Source organism: Squalius cephalus, assembly GCF_949319135.1.
Source record: "Squalius cephalus genome assembly, chromosome: 10".
Taxonomy (NCBI): domain Eukaryota; kingdom Metazoa; phylum Chordata; class Actinopteri; order Cypriniformes; family Leuciscidae; genus Squalius; species Squalius cephalus.
The window spans coordinates 40,275,974-40,299,289 of NC_137131.1; the positions used below are offsets into that span (position 1 = coordinate 40,275,974).

Genomic DNA, 23,316 nt, shown 5'->3' on the forward strand with positions numbered 1-23,316 from the left:
TTTATTTGTGGCGGACCGCACCAATATCAGCATTGACTGCCACAGATAGATTTAAGTGCTTTCCATTCATTAACTACACTGTGGCAACCCGAAAATTGTTTAAACTTCTCATAATAACATAACAGGTTCTTTAATGTCATGTTTTGAGCTTTTGCTGTCAAACACAATAAAGCCGAAAGTGCAAAAAGGCTTTGTGTCCTTATCAAAAGACTGTCTGTATGCGCTGCGCAGAGAGAAGTGAGCACTTTGCTAACGTGATAAGCACGTGATCAGCTCCGCAGGTTTGATTTTCAATACCAGTGCAAAGTGAATGAATGCAGTGAACTCCATCTGTGCATGTGCTGAGTTTAGCATGCATTTGGGAACGTAGCGGGCACCAGTAACACATTATATTTACATTTGCATAGTTGACGATTACGGCATTTCACTAGATTTGTAATGAGAACTTGTTTTCCGCTAAAATAAAATCTTGACTGCAGTTTCTGTCAAAATAAAAGCTCACAGGTTTATCTCTAGCATGTATAGAAATTAGGACAAAACTAATGATGAAAGGTTTTTTTTTTTTTTTTTTTTTTTTTTTTTACAATATATGGCTATTACATAGGAATAATATTATAACATTATTAGTAGTAGTATGTAGTGTAATGTAGACTGAGACACTATATCACAACTAAAAAGAGGTTTGAGTCCCCTTTAGAGTTCAGGTACAAGTCAATTCACAGACTGTTCAATTTGCACACTGAATGGTTGGAGCTCTTATTTTTGATCTCTCAAAATGCACCAGATTGATGAATTTAACTTTAAAATGTATAAATCTTCCCCCAGACCCCCTTAGAGGGACCAATGTCCTCCCACCACAGTTCCACAAAATCACATGGGAAACACTTGACCCCCATTAGGTTCTTCAACTTGGATAGGACCATTAATATCAGGGGGCAAATGGAGCTTTATTTCTGGTCACAATCAATCTGGAATCCGACAAAAAAGATTTATATAACCAAAAGACTACCTTGAATGGGAGGTAAACCGAACTAGCCTCAATGTAGTAGTTCTACACTACAATTAGTCCACCCTCACTTCATCCATAACAATCTGGTACAGGTCGATCACCGCACAGAAAAAATGCCAACTTCAGCACACCATCCATTCAGTAGGCAGTTCTCTCTCCTTAACTTCTTTGAATTGAGGTCCAGAAAGCCATCAGAAATGATAGCCATCACCTGTTTGAAACACTGCACTCAGAGAAGAGATTCAACTAGAACAAAATCAACCAGGCACAGGAACAGCCTCTTCCCTCAAGCAGTGGTCCTCATTATCAGATCCACAACATCTCTAATAAATGGTCAATACTGCACTCTAGACATCAAATCAGAGCTGTTGGCATCTAGCACTTTCATATGCTGCACCACAGACCAATCGGTACACATTTACACACTCAACCGCCTTTTGATGGATGGATGTATCTATATGCGAATGTGTATGTAATACTTTTAATAAATACCATTATACACAATTATAAACACTTACATCAGTAAAAATATTAAATTATGTATTCACATTTATTAAGACTATTAAAAAAATTAAGCAAAGATATCTCATAGCATTGTATAATGGTATTTAATAAATTAGGTTAATGTTAATCCCTAATTTTACTCACAAGACTGATATCTGTTTTTGTTTTTTTCTGTATGAAAGAGTAATGAGTGTGATTGGACAGTTCACCCCAAGATGATATGGCAAAGTGTCCATTCACACTCCAATGATGAGGACAAATCCCAATGGACATCCACTGTAATTGGCTGCACACCAAGCTACTATATATGCATGGTGACATCTGGAAGCATGCGGGTCATTTCTATCATCTTATCGACAACCCAGGAGGATATTCCAACCACAGGCAGAGTGGATCCATATTCCCTGCAGTCCTGTTGGAAGTAGAGAGTAGACAGGGAAGATTCAGAGCAAAGACAGGGTGAAATGTTGATTGGGGATACAATGCAGCCCATTCATGCTTATAGAATGGAGCTGAAGAGGTGTGGATGGCAATAAAGTGGGCATGTCGAGAATCTTTAGGTCCCTATGGTAGAAACGAGGAAGGAATGTTCTAGCATTGTCTTACAGTCGTTTTTTTTTTTCTGAGCTTCCTCTATTTCCTTCTCCACTGCAAATATTCTATCTCTCTATTCACCACCCTCTTATTTTCTGTCATTCTGAGTCACAACCTCATAGACCTTTTGGAGTCTAGTAAACTCATCCAAGCACCTACAAATGCACACACACACACGGAGCACAAGTGAAGTCTTTAGCACTCAGTAGAATGAAAAGAAAGGTGTTGTGGGTGATTTATGTGTTTGATATCCCCCACTATATCTGAGCATACACTTTTCAGATGAGAGCATTAAATCCGACAGGACAAAAGGTAACAGTCGGCGAGGAGTGGACGTATGCAATTTGAATGTCCCCAAAGTCAGGAAAGAAAACTTGGGAGCAACCCTATTTTAAGACCATAACCAAACAACAAATAATTAGCATTTCCATTTCCAGATAAAAATGTCCCTTTCAAAACATCTACTGACGTAACTGGTCAAGAGCGTTGCCTCCAGTTTTAGAGCATTATATGCTTTTCTGAAAAGCCACTACAGACACTTAAGAACTTTCTTTCCACATAAATAACAGCTCTAAAAAAAGGAAAACCAAAAAACAGGCATAATTAGGTCCGGTGGCCAGCAAAGCTTCATGTAAACTGTCCCGATCCCCCAGAAGACAAAAATCCCTGCACATACTCAGGTAATGAGAGCAATGGGAGGGAGTTATGTGTGTTTATGTAAAATTAGCTCAGTTATAATGATGCAGCAGCGAAGGGACCATCGTTAGAGAGGTCACTAAAGAAACCGATAAGCAGAGAAGACATATAAACAAGCGGGTGAAATGTGTATTTGTGTAGTTCTCTAATGGTTCTTCAGCAGCAGATATCTCAAAAATCTGACCAAAGGTTACTCACTAGAGGAGTGCAGGGTGTCCAGTACTCTGGGTTCAGCTCGGCTCGGGAGCGTAGGTCCAGATAGTCGGGGTTCAGTTCGGTGCGGGCGCGGGTAAGCGTTCCCTTAAAAGCCAAGAAAAGGGGGGGGTTACAAGTCCACCCATGGAAATAACAGTCTTAAAGATGGAAAATGAGTGATGATATGGCTAGAGTGGCACTTATGTTGAGAGTAATGGGAACTAGAGAAAGGAGAGGAAGAGGACATGGACCCCTCACAGAAGAATGAATGGGACAAATGCTGCGTTCACACACCATGATGTAATTACCGTAATTTCGAGATGACAACAGGTGACGTTATACTTGGAGCTGTTCACGTCCTCAAACTCATTATTATGCATTTTAACACTGTCGACGCCTAAATGAATCTCCAGCACTCATGTGGTACAAGTCGTAACTCAGAAAATTCCCAGTTTACAAGTTGTAATAATGACATGAAATGAACGCACCCAAACACAGACGGACACGGCCCGTAAATCAGTACAATATGGGTTATCCATGAGGATACTGGATATTTAATTGTACATGTTAATTTCTCCTATTTTGACATTTAGATTTGCAGTCACTTAACCCTCAATAAACCCACAAATAACTTACTAACTCAGTTAAAGGTCACATTTAGCAAATATCAAAATTAATATCCACTTTGCATACTGTACATTACAATGTTTGATTATGTGATAAAATGTTCTATTTTTGACCAAATAGAACAGCATTTTAATAATCAGCCATTTATAGGATATCAGCCAATAAATCAATTATACTAAAAATTATTATTGTCACAATGTTAATATTGGTCTAAGCTGTTCATCAGCTGGTCTAAAGCTATCATATTCAAAAACACAACTACTAGCTTAAGCTGGACTTTCCAGTCTTGTATTTCAGTTAAAGGAACCAACTACCATTTTGATAGAGACACGAGTCACACAACCTACTTTTTCCTCTAGAAAGCACACATCACTGGCTGTTTCAAAAAAGCAGATGATCCCTGCAATTCTGTCAACGCCAATTTCCTGTTTCAACAAGTACTACAAAAGCCGTGCTTGCTTTAAAGGTCTTTAAATATACTCAACAAGACACTTCTATTAATGATCCAAACCAGGGGAATGAATGGCATTCTGTCCCTTTTCATAAACTCAACACAAAAACATAGTTTCTGAGAATTTCTGACCTTCGGCGGCATCCTTAATATTCTACAAACAAGCGTAAAATTATGGGGCTTTCAGTTTCCAAACACTCGGTCAACTCAAAAGGTTCCGAATTACACAGCGCTTTTAGGCTGAGGCGGAACTGAAGATGTTTTCTTCTTCACGCTTTGTGTCCAAAATGATACAGACTGATTATATCTCCTTTGAAAATGAAATTGCCTTTATAAGCATACCGCATTTGTGTTTGACAAACCTCCGCCGTGAATCTCAGCGAAATATCCTGCTTTCAAATCAGTCTGCCCTTTGTTAGGTAATCTGCTTTTCTCTCGCGAGCACACTCCGTCTCTTCTCTTCTGTGCTTTTTTACATACAATAGACGGGAGGGACGCATATGAAACAAACACATATGAGTGGTGACATTTCAAATGATATTAGAGTGATACTCAAGCAGGGAAAGCAATCAAAAAGGCTTTGGTGGAGGCAAGGCAGCATTACTGAAATTCACAAGCAAAGTGAGAGAAGCTAAAACATATTGCTTATTGTACATTCATGAATTAAAACCTAAATGCTGACCTAAAAGAAAGAAAACAAACAAAATAAAGACTTTCGTATATTCACTTGCATGATAAACAAGACAAGATGGAAAATTACGAAAGGCAAAGGCTAAGAGTTTCATGAGTTTCAGAGTCAAGCAAAAAGCATGAAATAGTTTACTCGTTCTCAAATGCACTGGAGAACCTATGAATATTAAGGAAACGGTTTATTTGCTTCGCAAAGAGCAGTTTTTCATTTTTAATCTCACTCTGTCCCTTAGCGTCGGACCTAACAAAATCCAGTAAATTGTGGTGATGCGAACAGTGTATGATGTATACCGCAATTATTTGTTGATTTACAAAATGGCCGCCCAGTAATGAGGCAGGGCCGATGAGAGGCCCGGTCATACATCACTGTCTCTAACCCAGGAACGCCTTAGAGAGCCCAACCTCGCCCTCTTACACGCGTTATTTATCTCTTCTCCATCTCTGCACGCTTCGCTTCATGAAATCTGAAGTTACGTTTGCAGTTCCAAGGCGTCAAAAAAGTGTCTATTTATTTATTTGTCTGGAACTTGGTGCCGCCCACGCTCCGTGTTTTAATTAATGTCAGGTTGACCTGAACGACACGCTTTGGCAGTTGGCAAAGTCGCTTAATGCCAGCCTGATTCTCTACTCTACCCATTAGAGAGCGGGCGGGAAGGAAAGCGCAAAGAAAGAGACGAGAAAGCCCATTGTAGAGCACTAGCTTATGGTTTCTACTCTTTAATTGTATTATTAATTAATATTTTTACTGTAATCTAACTTTGGCACTTACAGAGTGTGTTTGGTGTGTGTAGTCTTGAGAACAAGCCTTCTGTGTGCGTTTGAGAGCTTTTCTCGCAGCAAGATGTGTGATCAAAGCCAGAAGGAAGCCTGCTTCCGTTCTGTAAAAGTACAAGCTGTCTGTCATCTGTCCTTCATTCCCTCAAACAAAGCATGTTCTGCTGAACTGAACATATTCTGAGCTTTAACAAAGTAGAAAAAGGAGCCTCTGTACTTCCTGTTTAGTGCAACAAATTTGCAACAAATCACAAAAATGTACTCTGCTAGCGTACAAAGGTTTCTGCTCAAGGTTTCTGCTAGTCACACACTTGCTTTGGTTCTAATAGCCACAGGATTGGGTCACACATTGTCGTATTCAGTAAGATTGGCTCCTTTTCAACTCATAAGTGTGACTTTGAATTGAATTGGACACACCCCACAGGAAGCTGAACTGAAATTTGAATTGAAACGACAAGAAGAGGATTTGCAAATCTGGGTTAGGGTTAGCAATGCATCCTTGCAGAACAAAAGTACTAATTTGTTAGCTAAAAAAATTGTACTAACCCCAAACAATTAAATGATAGTGAATGAGCGGAATCCAAATTTGTTTAGATGGCATTGCAAGCATATCTATCTATCTATCTATCTATATATGATATAAAAAATCTCATATCTCATTATGTAAAATCTCATTATGTTTTGCCTTTTTTTAAAACGCAAAACATAAACCAAGTTGTTCCCTCTATCACACTTGAGAATCATGATGGCCCCAATAGTCGTATTATGATTAACAGCGTGATGCATATGAAAGCTGAATGCCCTTTTTTTTTTTTACACGACTCTGTACAGTCATTCAACCTAATGACTGCCATATCCCACCCACCAAGATTTATTAAAGCAATAGAGCCCATATTCAAATGACGGCAGCACGGCTAAGACACGCTGACATTATAATTTGCCATATATCACACAAGTGCATGAATATCATTACCAATTTATGAATGTGATTAAGGGGGGAATATTACTCTGGATTAAGTAGCCTGGCGCACACGAGGGTAAATAAGTGTGTGAGTTTGATAGACAGGTGATGCTGACGCCATTTTTCCATTTACTTCATATATATCTAAAGATTATCTATCATAATTTATTTAGAGAGCTTTTACACAGAGGGCCATGTTTACAGGAAGGAGGTCAAACACTCATACATATGTACATACGCACAAACAAAATGCTTCATAAAGACACCACGACCAGACAGATGATATTTCATAAATCAAGGGCTTTTAAGAATATAATGTGCCTGAAGGAATGCTATGGGACTGTACGACAGCTCTGTCAATCACATGAGCTTTGGTTCAAACAATAACACCCACAGCACATCTATTAATCTTATGACGTATCTTCTAAAGGGGACCGTCAATTTCACACAAAATAAACCACATCTCTGTAGTTTCTGGACGGAAACTACAACAAATAAAAATTTCGCATTCTCATTTGCTCCGAAACATAGGCAGAGCGTCTGTAAGGCTGGGCGAGGTTTAGCTTTCCCCTGGCCATGTGGGCTTGGGCCAAAACATGTCCCCAAATCAGATAGAAAATGATAGAATCTATTACGGCTGTCACAAATAGAGAGAAAATGAAAATGAGATGTAAAGTGTTGATTATGGCATTAAATTTAGATCTGCTCATGTTGCATCATTTTTATTTCTTTTTTGACGTGTTTCCACAGCGTTGCGCATTATAACCAATCACACACAATTATGTTGAGCTTAAGAATGCAACAGCCAATCAGAGGCGTTCAGATTAGTTATCGCAGAAACAGCAGTGGTTTGTTCAGAGCTCGTTGACTGAACTCTGCACTCTCGCGAATTCTCTCATCATAAACAACACAGTCCACATGTACCTATGATGCAAGTAAGAGATTTCCCAGTGTAGACAGCTTCGTCGATTATAACGGGAGTTTTTTTGAGAGTGCTCAAACTCTTGATCGACTAAAGTCAGTGATAATGTTCTTTGTTCTTTGTTTAGGATGCTTCAGGCCTTTCATGTTCAAAATTACAACAGAGACAGGCTTGTAATTTCATTACAAATTGATCCTCTATTTCCCCTGTATTTTTCTTCAAAGCTAAACTTGATTACCAAAAATAATAGCTCATAATGAGAATGTCAAGGGCTGACAGCAGCTTTTTAAGTGAAAGTATCACTTGCCATTTTTTTTTAAGTAAATGCATCCTTTTATTCTTGCTAATTAGGCTTCTTCCCGCTGCTGTGATGTGTCTGTGTTCCCTGTGACAGCGCGACACAAGAGCGAGGGTGGTCCCGGCACAAAAGGTGTTACGTGGGTGACAGCGGCACATTTTTAAAGTGCTTACACTCCGCATGTGACCCAGCTGAGATGTGCACCTGTGTGAAGGAGCGCGAGCGAGTTCACAACATCGCATCATCTCAAGGCCTCTTCATTAAAGCATCCAAACCATTCAGCCTAATTAATCTTTTCAGTGCACTTCACTTCTCTCCAGATAAGCCCTTTCTGTTTGTTTCCCTGCATTGATAATCAGACAAATTTCCAGTTACAGTGGCAACATGTTCCTCTTACCGAGCCCCACGGGTCATTTTAGCGAAACTGCAGATGCCTGCAGAAAAGAAAAAAAAACGAGAGATAACTAAACACATTTTATTAAGGTTGAAGCTAAGGGCAAAGAGCTCCTGGAGGATACGACATAAATAAATACACGTAGCAGTCCGCCACACCGACTATTTACCAACCGCATTACCTTCAGCGAAATCTCATCATCACCGAGAGCCATGAAGCGTCACGGGGGGCCGTTTGATAATTACTAGATGGATCCTTCATAGCCGACTCCAGCCACAGAGTACGGAGCGCGCGTTACAGGTCTGATAAATGTCCGCAGGTCTCCTTCTGTTACAGCTGCATTAATAGTTAACAGCTCAGTAAAAATCAATCAGTGCATTATCTAGCCTGCCTCCTGAGATGGGCCCAGTATGTTTAATATATTTGCCACCGTGTTTAATATATCGCATTCATAATCGGCTCCTTTCCTTATGGTCCCCTCACTATGGTTGAGTTACTGGCGCACCAGCGCTGCAAATGAGCTCGTAAAAAAGGAGAGGAAGCAATAGAGAACATCTTCTCCATCGTCCTGTATTTATCTCTCTCCTTCAGCCGTTCTAATACAGATCCGCACTGTTGTTGTGAACTGACAAAGGCAACGTACGTAACACACAGTAGTCACTCCTCTTTTTGAGCTCTCGACGTCATTCTGTGCACATATGATCTGAGGTTACACTTTATTTTGAGGTGTCCTTGTTACAGTGTAATACATTTAAGTACAGAGTAATAATAATGTACTTGTAGGGTTAGGATTATTAGGGTTTGGTTTAGGGCTAGTTGAATGTAATTGTGCATCATTTATAATTATTACAACAGTAACTGCATGTGATGTGTAACAAGGACACTGTAAAATAAAGTGTTAACTAATTTGGTTAATTACCAGCTTGACAACCATATTCTACAACAAGCTCGCTCAAAAATTAACGCAAAAATTAAAACGCCAACCAAATTAACGACTGCAAATAGTGTGTTCAGAACCAAACTGCACAACTAGCTGTTGAGGTAGTGACTCTCTTTTGGATACTCACACATCGTCTAAGCTGTGCCTCAACTAACTAACTAACTAAAACTAACTACTTTCACTTGGATATACTTTGCTGTACATGTCAAGAGTATGGGTGCAATGGTGCAAAATTCAGTAAAAAAATAAAAATAATAATAATAATAGTTAATACCAATCTTCAGTATTGGTACCAACTATGTATTAATATTGCATATACAATTATTTATAAAATTAGTAAAAAATTATGTACATACACACTTTTTATACATATAAAAGTTTTTAATATACATTTATATATATTATTATAATCATATGTAAATATTTAGTTTAGCAACAATGCATTAAATGTATCAAAAGTGACAGTAAATACATGTATGATGTTACAAATAAATGCTGTTATTTTGATTTATTTAAAAAAAAAACATTAAGCAGCACAACCGTTTTCAACATTGATAATAATAATAAATGTTTGCAGCAAATAATAAATGAGCAGAAAATCAGCATATTATAACAATTTCTGAATGATCACTTGACACTGAAGACTGCAATGATGCTGAAAATTCACACGAGAAAATGTATTATTTTAAAATATATTAAAATAAAAACAAATGAAATAATATTTCACAATATTACAGTTTTTTTACTGTCTTTTAAAAAACATACAGTGTGTGTGTGTGTGTGTGTGTGTGTGTGTGTGTGTGTGTAGTGAACAGAAAAGAGAAGAAAGTGAGCACAAGAGAGCATTAGCATTTGACTAAACACTGGCAACAATCAGTCTCTTCAGCAAATTTCAGATTCGTGTTTACCGCGCTGCTACTAAGCCCATTTTCACGGTGGGCTCAAAACCACAACTTATCGACGTTCTATTTAAGTTGACAATGGCCGGGGAAAGCATCTCACTACGGAGACAGCAAAAAAAACAAAAAAAACCCCAGCTTGAACGCTGGGGCCACCACTAAAAATATCACCCAATTATCCTCACAGCCCTAATATCATTCAGGAACTAAAGAGGATTGCTTTTCGCCGGGGCCTTTCACTTTGTTCTTGAAGAACAAAAGCCTATCAAACTCACCAAACCTTCAAATAACCATATGTATCCAGAGCTCATTCAAAGCCACTGCTCTTTCTCATGCAAAACTCTCCATCCACGCTGACACAAATATATTTCTGAAGACTGTTTGATATGATAATTAATTTGCACCTTATAGAAAACCAAAGTCTACACTCCAGGGAGAAAAAAAAGCAAGATGGGAACGGGGGAAAAAAACACGTTTCATTACCAATATGAGCTCTTTATATGAAAAGGATGTTACGTAACTCTCAGTGGGGGCGATTGAAGTTTCAAGAGGCCATACCGGCGACACCCGACGGCCGTGGGACAGAGAATCCAATCTATTACGGCATCTGATGACAGAGAATATTCCAAATCGATCTTACTCTATCGTCCTGCCATCTACTCGCCCCTTCGGCAAGATGACACGTAATACTGGGCTTGAGGAATGCAAGACCTGAGCGCAAAGCAGAGGAACGCTCAATCAACTAAGCAGTCGAGACTGAGGGATACTGGATGGCAAAGAGGTCTGCTGTTGCGCTGCTCATTCACAAGAGACGAAGCCTTTATCGATTTCTACTGCAGGCCTCGTTCTCATCATTAGAGAACATTACTGATCTAAAGAGGACCCCTGACCGCACTATTGGTTAATGACTGCTTAAAACACAGTAGATGGCCTCAGTAAAGTGGTGTGATCGCTGAGTGGATTTCACAAAACCTGTCAAGATAATGTGCAGGTCATATTTTACCCCAAATCAAAAAGAAAGAAATAAGAAAATATGTACCATTAAGATTGGTGGCTTGCATCGCATTTTTTTGGATTGCATTCATGCCAATTAAGTACATTAATGTAGTGACAAATTACTTAAACTCATTTTTATTACCATAAAAACATTATTAAATATAATTTATCCTGATTTTATTTATTTTTTTTACATTTCATCATCATTTTTATAGCCATGGGGAATTTAATTTAGAACAATGAGAACTGCAAACAAACTACAGTAAAATGTCCAGACAGTAATAAGATTTTTTTTTTCTTTTTTTTTACGGTATTACAGTGACACAAAATGTGGAAAGTGCTATAATGTCACAATGTAGCAAAAATTCATTAAGCGAAACATAATTTATTATTTTTCTTTTGATTTTGGGGTTAAATTGACCTTGAATTGTTGAAATGTGAGTTTCACCCAATTCCACCATTCAGTCAACCAGAACCAGAGAAATGTGTTTTGTTTGCACACAAATATAATCTAATCTTGTAATGGGCAAAATTACACACCAAACAGCAGTATTTACCTTGTCTGACAGTTTAGGAAAATAACTAAACAAATATAACAAGTTATTTATTTCGAGTCATTTGTTGGAGTCTCACACTATTCTTTCTTTTCATGAACACAGACTCTACAGAAATGCCACACAATACGAAGCTAAATATAAAAAATCAATTCCACCTTATATTCTCTCTCTCTCTCTCTCTCTCTCTCTCTCTCTCTCTCTCTCTCTCTCTCTCTCTCTCTCTCTCTCTCTCTCTGTACACTCTAAACCGCTTGCTTGGAATTATGTGAGGTAGTCTGAGTGAACTGGCTTAGGAAACCCTGCTCTAAAAGATCTGTCACAAAATCTTTGCTTAGTCTTCATCCCTAGAGAGACGTGTGGTTCTCCATTCCTATCACCGCTGCTCTCTGGTTTTAACCCCCTGTAGGAACTCCCTTTTGTGTTGCTAAAACATCTGTTCTGAACTGTTGGAATAAAAAAAAAGGTCTCTGTGAATGTGGATGTTTATATCGATCTCATATGTCCTCATTCATATTTCAGACACTAAACCTCACAAAAGTGTTGCAATGCTATGAAACCTGATGAAGTCTTGAGCAACATCTTGCCCAACAACTAAGCCTGAAATGCTAGAACGAAGCATTAATTGTTGCATTCCAAATGCATAGTCACATGGAACCCTATAGCAGACAACACATTAAACTTAACATAAATCTTCTTCCTTCCAAGTAGTTAATACTAAGTGATTTAAACACACTTGCTCTATTTCACCAATAGTTCCAAACAAAGCCACAGCAGAACAATTTCCATCTCCCAGCAACACACAGTAGTGTTTCGCTACTGAATGTTTCAGCATTTTCGAAAGAATCGAGTGAGTTAATGATTCAATGACGCATTCATAAAGACACGTAATTGTCTGATCGTTTGTTTCGAATTTCGTAATTGTTTGATCGAATTGGTTGAATGAATGGCTCACTTAATACACTTTCCACCACTTACTGGCAGTTTAGCTTAAAGGGATAGTTCACCCAAAAATGAAAATGCTGTCATTATTTACTCTTCCTCAAGTTGTTCCAAACCTGTATGACTTTCTTTCTTCTGCTGAACACAAAAGAAGATATTTTAAAGAAGGTTGGTAATTAAACAGTTGCTGGTCCCCATTGACTTCCATAGTATTTTTTTTTTTTCTACTATGGAAGTCAATGGGGTCGTTTGGTTACCGACTTTCTTCAAAATATCTTATTTTGTGTTCAGGAGAAGAAAGAAAGTCATACAGGTTTGGAACAACTTGAGGAAGAGTAAATGATGACAGCATTTTCATTTTTGGGTGAACTATCCCTTTCATTTTTAAAAGTATCGTTGAATTCATTCCAAAATTTAATTAGCATATATATATATATATATATATATATATATATATATATATATATATATATATATATATATATATATATATATATATATATATATATATACAGTGGTTAAATTGGGCCTAAACTGAACTGAGCCCCGGCACATAAGCCTAATATATATATATATATATATATATATACAGTGGTTAAATTGGGCCGGGGCTCTCCGGGGCTCAGCCCCGGCACATAAGCCTGCTCCTTTGTGCCCTGATGTGCCTGTTTGCAGTCAGTTGCCTACTGGAAATTATGTCACATACAATTTGATGAAAGTGATGCCTTTGAAAACATATTTCTGATTATAAATTAAAGATTTTTGAAATGGCATGTCTATTTTGTCTCGGCGGAGCTGAGATGAGAACAATTGGAACACGGCCGTATTCTTGTTCAGCTGCTTAATCTCGTTGTCAGTCGACCATGATCGCGCACCGCTCGCGCATACCATGCGCATCTAGGTAGGCTACTACTCAGAACTCCGACCAGGATAAATGTACGCAGCAATATATAATGAATGTTCCTGGGAGATCCGTAGTTGCGCGGGATGTGGAAGCGCGCAAAAGTTCCAGAACCTTCTGCTGCCTTAAAAAAAAAAAAAAAAAACACTAGCTGCTGGCCGCCGCTGCAGATCAATTTTGTCAAGTTCAGCACAACGTTGGTTGTACAAAAAGTGCCCTGGCCTTGAATGACAAGGTAAGGAAAATATGTTTGGAACATTGTATGAGTCACTATATCATAACAAGGTAATACAATGTGTAATCAAGTGATGTCAATTCCAGAGTTATGGCATACCTGTCAACATTTGGGTACCAAAATACGGGAGACCTGGGGGGGTTTCAGTTCAACCACGCGGTTTCATGTCATCTATACATTACACACCTGCCCCATCGCCAAATCATAGAAAAATTCAGTTAAGACAGTTGTCTTCATCTTAACAATACACAACAAATCAATGTACAGAAAAACAGATTTCTAAACTAAGGTATAGGCCACAAATCTGTGAGTAGCCTACAGTTTGCAAAACTGAACAGGTGATGTTGTGTAATATTCAGTTACTGTAAGAAACTGTTCCAGCGGGTGGAGTTTACTGGTACTGAATATTACACATCACCTGTGTATACTCCATTTACTGGAACAGATTTTCACTGGAACTGAATATTACGTCCAAATATTATTATATAATCAATCACCATATTGTTGTGTAACTTCACCTACGGAACAGTATTTCACAATTTTTCACAGGAACTGAATAGCCTATTACAAACAACTATTGCGAAGGAACGATTTACAAAACAACGATTGTGAAAGCGTGCACGGATTATGAATTTGTTCACTGTTACCTTGTACGTAGTTTTTTTTTTTCTGTATAGTTTTTAATTTCGTTAATAAATTTTGCATTCTATTTTGGCTTTCTCATGTGTCCCTATTTTTGTTGTGTCACTTTTGAGCCATGGGGCGAAACGGGTAAGGATTGAAAAACCAAAGCAACTGTACGGTTTACAAATCTGAGCACAGCTGAGACTTTTTCTCTGGTACTTTTGGCGTAGGATATTTATTTCCGTCAAGGTCAGACTGTGATGTCAAATGTATTCCCAGGAATGAGTGATGCGCTTTCCGCTTTTAAAGTTTTATAAAATAAGTAAGATATGGCTTGAATGGTTTAAAAGCATTAGCAAGAATAAAAGCGCATCATATAATGTAGGCCTATATAATATTTGCAGTAAAAGATTGAAATATAAATTCTCAGAAAATACATTTAATATTGAAACTGTTTATATATTCATACTCCCTTAATAAAGGAGTCCAGACATTAGAAAAATATCAGTCTACACATGCGTTTTATATTTAATATGAGGGAAATAGGCTACACATGCCGTGGACGTGACTCAAAAAATCTTTAACTTTTAGGTGGCAAAATATTTTTTTGTAATTCTGTGAATTACACTGCGCAAACCAAAGTACTACCCACCGGATGAAGAAGGGTCGGCTCTCCACAGAACATAACATATTCATTTTATTTTATTTTTCATGTTCGCATTTATGAGGAAAAAACAATGTTACGGACGGGACAGTTCTCCGTTACGGACATGACCGCTCTGAAAGCGGCACTAAAAGACTGTTTAAAACTTTCACTGAGACCTCAAACAGAAAGCACAAAGCCTTTCTTTAAAATGAATTTCGTTTTGTATTAATGATATCTTAATTTTAATCAATGTTTCATCAACCAATTGCCAGGATTTAATAATTAAGAAGTAAATATAGCAGACAATAGATAAACACGACACTGAGGCGCCGGCGCGTGAACTGGAGCTCATCTCATAAATGAACCGAAACTCAGCGTAAGGTAGCCTACTTGCCTGACAGACCTGAGAAATATCTATAGAAAGATTGAAATGTCTTCTTTTAAACAGAACAATTCAAAACGAAAGAAAACAGACTGCTGCTTGTGTAATCCGTATGAAATGTGCATTTCTCTCTGGTGCATTCACTACTGCGAAGATCGCGAGTCAGCATCGTCAACTTCATCTATGCAGGGCACTGACACAGAAAACACTTGTTTATTAATAAACAATTAAAATGTCTCGTTGCTATATTTTACATATTCATAATCATTATTTTGAGGGTTCTTAGTGACAGCTTTTAGGTGCTTTATTGGCAGCGCCACCCTTACATGTTACATGAACGCGTCACCAGGGACGTCGTTAGGCCTATTTTAGGGGGGCTGAAGCTACCCCAAAATGTTCCTAAGCCCCCCTAAATGAAAATAAGAACAACAATAACAATTCGATTTATCAATAACCGTATCCTCATTCATATTTAGACGCAACAAATGATATATACAGCTACAAAAAATAGCCGAAAAGTCGGAAGTTGGACTGAAGTACAAAGAGTCGTTGTGCTATCAAGATGATGCACCGCACCGTCTCGTTGCATTGGTGTGAACTGTGGCAGCTTTCAGAGCGTTGCAGACCAGAGCGCTGCAAGAAACTGGAGGATTCATCTCGTCTCGTCGTAGTCTGAAGTTGAACTTGCTATGCACCCCTCCCCCCCTCATCACGGTAAAACACAATGAAACGTGCATCACTCTACTTTCGTTTCCAATAACGTAATTCTCTTCAGGGAAAACCAATCAAGGCAAACATCGAACATATCGAAAACAAGGACTCGACAATACCGCTTTTTTTCTCTTTTTTTGAAGGGAAAAGTGAGAGAGAATTGTAGCCCATCTGGACAAATGCCCTGATTAAAACAATTTTTAATATAAACATAAAAAAACTAGGGAATCACCGAAAACGTGAGGAAGATTCTGTTTTATTTAATTTAATGTAAGTGGCGATTGATAGCCCTATAATGTAGGCTACTGACGGTCATAGATAGCCTATCTATGCCCACGGTAACAAATTTGCGCTGTTGAGGCTCGCGCTGTTATTTATAACATAGGCTATTATAGTTAAGAAACAATATATAGCCTAGGCTACACACGACCAGAGAGCTGTTTTCCTAAATGCCATCAAGATTGAAACCGAGACTGATTTCATAACAGTTCAATAAACAAATAATTAAAATTAAGTCACTTACATGCAATGACTGTTTTTGTTCTGTTTCAGCATCAGCGAAAATAGTTCCAAACAACAGAACCATAGCGCATCTCACAGCAACACTCAGCCGTGTTTCATTAATGAATGATTCAGCGTTTTGAACGAATCTATTGAGTCAAATATTCAATTATCCATTCATAAACTGCCTCATTCTGAATAAATCAGCCTTTTGAACGAATCGTTTGAATGAATGACTCAATGACTTGCTCATTAAGACTGTCGCCTGCCGCCTCCTACTGGCGGTTTAGTTTCATAAAGTATCATTCTTTTCAACATTGCTTATGTGTATATTCAAAAATATTTAAAATAATCTCATTTAATACAGTTATAATTTTTCAATGTAAATTATTTAATTTGATTGGTATAACTAACAGCCTAGTGTCTTATTATTTTAATTGAATATATTGATCAAATTTAAGAATTTGAAATGAAAGATGGAGCAAACATTTAATAAAATTAGGGAAAAATGCCCTTTATAAAGGAGTGTTTTCAAACAGTGATGTAATGAAACATTGACAATTTAAGTTTGAAGGGAGTAAAGCCTCTGTTTAGGCTATTAAGGAAATGTAATTTTGCCAAAAGAAGAACTTTTATTTTAAATAAATGTTCATTTTAAATCAGCCTACTTCAGTGTGATATGTTACCATATTATCATGCTTAACACTGAGAATTTGAACAATTGTAATGTGATGATCAGATGCAGATATCTAAATCAGAGAATATGGGCGGTTTGCGGGTGGATTATTTATTTTTAATAGTGGATTCGGGTGACTCAAAGTGCACCAGATTAATGAATTTATCTTTAAAATGTACAAAATTTTCTCCCGGGGGGGCATGCCCCCGGACCCCCCTAGAGGTACCAAACTACACCAACAAAAATAGTGTGAGAAACACACCAGGCTATATGATGATATACAAAAAATACAAATTTAATTGCCTTATTATTAAAATACATTATTAGGATTTTACCACGTCCGCCTCGTTTTGAACCAGGAAAAACCCTGTAAAGTGTACCCTGGGGGCTAAGCCCCCCCTTTCTTCCAATCCTAGTGACGTCCCTGCGCGTCACCACCGCATCAGCACCCGAAAACAGGAGATTTTTTTCAATTCCTGTTTTGGCAGGGGAAAAACTGATCAGAAAATGTAACGAAAATGTAACGAAATGTTGTAGAAATGTAGTGGAGTAGAAAGTATAATAATTGCTGCAAAATGTAACGAAGTAAAAGTCAAAAGTAGGCCTGCACTATTGATTCTACTTAAGTAAAGTACAGATAGGTAAAGATACAACTACGTGAAAAATGTAGCCTACTTCAGTAAAGTAAACTCAATTTCTCCATTTCTTTGCACAAAACTCTCCAGAAAATGCCATTTAATGGTTTATTTTTTTTAAAAAAACATTCCCGGGGGGGGGCATAGAAGGATTTTATTGATACTAAAATCATTTGTCTGGGAACAGGCCTTATTATTCTAATTAAATGTATTGATCAAATGTAACAATTTGCCATAAAACATGAGCATACATTTAATAAGATTGCTGGGGGCTTTATAGCCTAAAGGTTAAAAAAAAAAAAAAAAAAAAAAAAAAGTTATTTAAAATAATTTAAGAAAGAAAATATCCAAAATATGCCAATTTAAAGGCAGGGTATCAATTTGTTCCAGAGACATTTGTTTGCTATGCGGCTTGAAAGCACAACCTGAAAGCAATCGCTGAGTTAAGTGATCTAAATGTATATGTATGTATACCATCTGTGGAAGGCGTAGGACCATATCAATCGCTCGCCCGACGTCTCGGGGCTGTTGTGTTTTCAAGTCGGGCTACCAAAATGCATAACCGGCCTGCCCGACGGGCTATCTGAAATAGTGTTCACTTCAGTCTTGTTATAATCAGATTCAGCGCGTTCTTCATCTTCAATCCGCTGCGGCGCCGAGCAGAGCGCACTTCAGAAACAGAGGACAGGGTGTGTGTGTGTGTGTGTGTGTGTGTGTGTGTGTGTGTTCATCTGAGTCTCATTGGTCTGTCAATGTCAGAATATTTGAGATGACCAATCAAATCAAAGTAGGCGGGCTTTATATACACAGAAGCTGCAGAGCGCGAATTTGAGCAGAGCGACTGACACTTCAGTTTACGGTCAAGTGCGAGATAAGATGTAAGTAGCTAAACTAAACATTTCATATTTGACAGCTTTTTTAGGTAATAAATGTGAAACGAATGACAAAAATAATCAGACAAACGAATATACTTTTGTCGATTTTCGTCATTTTGAACTGAAAATAGGCCTATGTAACGTGACTAATAATTAGTTTACTGTCATTGTGAGGGGACATTAACAGAGCATTAACAAAGCCGTTTTCATGTTAGGCACAAGATTAATAATGAACGTGTACATGTTGAGAAATAATATAATACAATTTGTAGCCTTCAGCAAATTAAAAAAGTTCAGCTTTAGGAGGGGAAGAGACAGAGCAAGATGAGGAGACTGAGAGAAAAAGAAAGAGTGATGGATAAGAAGTGAGAGCAGGTATTGACACATAATCTACTGCCCGCTGACATTGTTTTAAAGCTATTTCTTATCCTTTTTTGGCCTTCAAATGTCTTGAAATGGACATATCAGAGAAATAAAAAATTTGAACCCCCTAATAACCTTAAATGTAGGACCTCTTTGATTATAAAGCCCTGTCTACGGTCCTGTATTAGGAATAAGATCAATAATGAATGTGTACATACATACTGTGAATTAATTTAATAAACTTAGTTAGGCTACCTACCTTTCCTAGTAGCTTTCTGTAAATGAACGCGTCTGAGAAAATTATTCATAAATCAACCTATCAGCTGAACCTATGTTTACTTGACTGAAAGACAAAAATGAAAAGCAGTCAATGCTCAGCTTTAGGAGGGGAAGAGACAGAGCAAGAGAAAAACAAAGAGAATAGGAGTGTGATGCTGATGAGGAGAGAAAAATAATCAGCTGCCCACTTACATGGTTTTAAAGCTATTGTTATCCAATTTTTTTGACCTTCAAAATATCTTAAAATGCACATATGTAGATCAGAGAAATAAAATTTTCTCGGGGGTGCCCCGAAACCCCCCTGAAGCCTACCTCACATTCGGGACCTCAGTGATGATAAAACCCTGCCATCTGCATGTTAATGAAACTAGTTAATAGTGAGCATTAGACCCTAAACTAAAGTGTTACTTTTTTTTCTTTTTTTTTTTATCATACCCTCATTGGGGGCTGAGCCACAGACACAGACTGATTCATGTTCCATACTGGTCACACACATTTCAGTTCAGTTGCATGCATATATGTTGATATTTTGTGTTTTGAAAAAGTTTTTGATTCATTGTTTTGACTCCTAACCAATTTTCTACATTAAAAAAATTATTTTTATCTGGGCTAGTAAAATTAATTCCGGGCTACCAAAATCTGAAGAGTGCCTGCCCGAAGGGCTACCAGCGATTTTGAAATTTTGCGAGCCCTGCATGTTCATCCAATCATTGCATTCAGTCCTAATAGAAACTAGCTTGCTATTGCTAGCCTCTCCGAAATATACCTACCCTACTTTTATGTAAGCTAGTAGAACACTGATGAGAATATTGCTTCAGAATAAATAGCATTTAAACCACCAAAAAACAAAAACATTTCAGACAAGTAACTTTTTTTACTCGGACAAGAGAATGACGATTTACTTGTTCAAAGGACAAGCACATATCAACGCTTAATGACAAGCCCTGTAACAAGACATCAAGTTTAACAATATATCTGAAGGTGACTGTCTTTGTTACCGCCAATGCAAGAGCATGTGTTAAGTTCGACATGGCCAAGCATTCATGCGTCAAAAAACTTTCTCATTGTAAACTCTTCAATCATGATAGAAGATTAATTGAGGAGGGGAGACTGGATGCATTTTTTTTTTTTTTTTTTTTTACATTTTCCTTATAAAACTCTAGATCTGTTAGAGTGCCTTGTGGTAATTGAAATACTCTATATAGCCTAAACCCACTTTATCTCAAATAAGAACACACATCACATTAATGATATCACTGCTTAAATATTTATTGATATGACTAGTAATATCATTCAGTAATATTAATTTGCCTTTATATGGTACTAATTTATTTAGCAGCCAGAAAAAGAAATGTGGGTTTAAAGCAAAAGTATAAATGGTACCAATATTTCAATTATTTGAAATGAATAAAATTATTCACTAACATATTTTATGTTAGTAAAATGAACAATGTTAAAGTAGATGATTCAATTAAATAATATTCATTAAATGTTTAAAAAGATTCATTTTTCAAATTTAGTCATACAATATTTATTTCATAAGTAATCACACAATTGCTAACAACCTCATTTCCAGAATATGGAATGTACCAACAATGGTGTTAGCGTGTTTCTTATTCATATTAACCTTTGACCAAAGCTGAGATAAGTTTAAATTGAATGATATCAAACCATCAGACAGCAGAAGATCAAAAATATTGAACATTTAGGTGATACGAGCACATAGACAGCACATTACTGAGAGCATATATGCTGAAAAAGTTTTTGTGCTTGAAGAATAGCAACATGTTACAATCGCCCTCCTCTATAATCTATAGATATATAATCTATTTATCTTGTTATTTTTCTGTACGATATTGCATATGTGGTATACACAGTGAGAGAAGACATATAAATATCAGAGGCTCTTTCTGCTGTACAGGGCAAATCGATTTCTGGTTGTACTATCCCATGAAGACTCTGGTTACCACATACTTTCACCCTGAGATCAGTGTCTGGCCAAAAATAGAAAAAGGTTTCTAGCTTATTACCTCAGAATAGTGTGATTCACATTTTAGAGCATGATCACATACTTCACTAGATCACATAAAATCCTCTGCGACCCACAAGGTAATGTTAAAGAAAAGAAATGCGGTGAACTTTTAATAAGGACACCCATTTGCTACTGATATTTCACCATTCCTCTTGCTATCTGAAAGAAAGAAAAACTCTGGATGAGACAGATCTGAAAGCAGAAAGGGTCACACCGGGCCCCCATCAAGTCCATTGCCCCGGGGCCCGAATTAAAAAGCTCTTTAAAAGCAAATTCACTCCACAATTACAGCATGTTCTATATTTCCACAAGACTAATGTCATCCGAGCTCTCACTTAAATAAATGAGTTATATAATTAACCATCAAATTAATTAACTTTACAAGTGGCACACTTCAGCAACTCTGGAGGGGGAAGAAGATTTGATTTGGTGAAACTGTGTCGAGCGACTGAGTGTCGTTCCTGTCAGCACTGACACGTGTGGGCCGCATTAATGTCCTGTGGATTTCGCTCATGGCGACACACTCAGAGGCGAGGTGATCATTAAACACATGAAGGACAGATCCGAGAAAGAGAGAGATATGCTTTGGGGGACAGCTAACTTCTTTCTCGAGTACTTTGATGATTCTTCAGAGAAATGAGCGAGTGAACACTTTGTCAAATGCTGCAATGGTGGCAATTTATGCAAGCGTCACCGTTCTCTTCCCATCGCAGAAGCTGCCTTACCTTTCTGAAGTGGGATGCCTGCTGAACTGGTAACGAAAACGTCACTAGACCCCACCAACATGTTGCTATTCAATTGCAGCTTTGGGTTAAACTGAACATTTTTGACAACTGAGAAAAGACTGTGCTTTTAGAAGTAAACCTTTGTAACTGACATCAAAGTAACTATACGTGAAATTTGTACTTATGTTATCAATCTTGGCACATCAAGATATGACTCCACATTTTACCTGATGCCAAACTACACAGTTTCTTACCCCTATCCGTACCAAATATGACACAAGATTTAAGAGCTACTGTGAAGAGTGATTTTCAATAGAGGTGAATTTCTGCTTTTGTGTGAAATTTCTTCAATACAAAACAAAAAGTTCACTTCATCTTCATGCCACTGTTTTCAGGCAATGACTTGCCCAGTCCCAAACACACGCCACTGGTTGGACTGATGTTGTCTGACCCAGTCAAGTCACTCAAACAAAGTGCAATTCTGTTTGGTGCATCTAATAGCGAAATGACAAACTTCACCTTTATATTTACTACTGTTCCTCTCACAAACCTATCAAACAGGATCAGAATATTTGCAAAATAGTGCACAAGTCATAAGGGCTAGTTTTAGATTACAGTTTATTTCGATGGTGCACTTTAGACATCATACTAACTTGGAGTATATATTTGCAACTACAGTTAAAATTAAAACTTTGAATGATCTCTGCAGTCTTAAAATTATTCAACCCCCTGAATAGAATCCCTCACAACAGCACACATCTGCAAAACAAGTGTTGTCTCAACCACAGCTGATGCAACTAATCAAGGGCTTCATTAGTTGCACCAGGTGTGCTTGAGCTAGAACACATGAAATATCTGAACTGGCTCGGTGTGTTGAGCTGAAAGTCTGTAAATTTTGCCAATAAAACTGATTTTCAATGGGGGTTGAATAATTTTGATTACAACTGTTCAAGTCAACTAACTCTCATTAGTATTAGTAGACTTTAGTAGACTGTTAGGTGTTAGGATTTGGGTTAGTAGAATAAGTTGACATGCAGTTGCGAAGTTACGTATAGTCAGCAAAATGTCTGTTGGGGGAGCATCACAATAAAGTGTTAGGTAAGGGATAATGTACATCCAGCCGGTGGTTCTCTCAAAATAACCCCCGACAGGATGATGAGGACCCTGACGCGAAGCGGAGGCGAAGTTTACTACGCAAAGCTTATTACACGGCTACTTGCCACATATGTGAATAATTAGACACGAAATATTGATCTGAGTTTCAAATATTTGATATATATATTCC

The 23,316-nt window shown here is 37.6% G+C and overlaps 1 protein-coding gene across 2 annotated transcripts in view; it reads right to left on the reverse strand.

The window, feature by feature from the left end:
• The window catches only part of LOC307165888 (protocadherin-9-like), a 226,988-nt gene that overhangs the window by 198,176 nt on the left and 5,496 nt on the right, over positions 1–23,316 (reverse strand). Inside the window, exon 2 of one of the 2 annotated variants that reach the window (XM_079883950.1) lies at positions 3,002–3,103. The exons of the other annotated variant lie outside the window; for it this stretch is intronic. Coding sequence (XP_079740076.1) covers positions 3,002–3,103 — 102 coding nt within the window. The remainder of the gene's footprint in view (positions 1–3,001; positions 3,104–23,316) is intronic. 2 annotated transcript variants of the gene reach the window in all.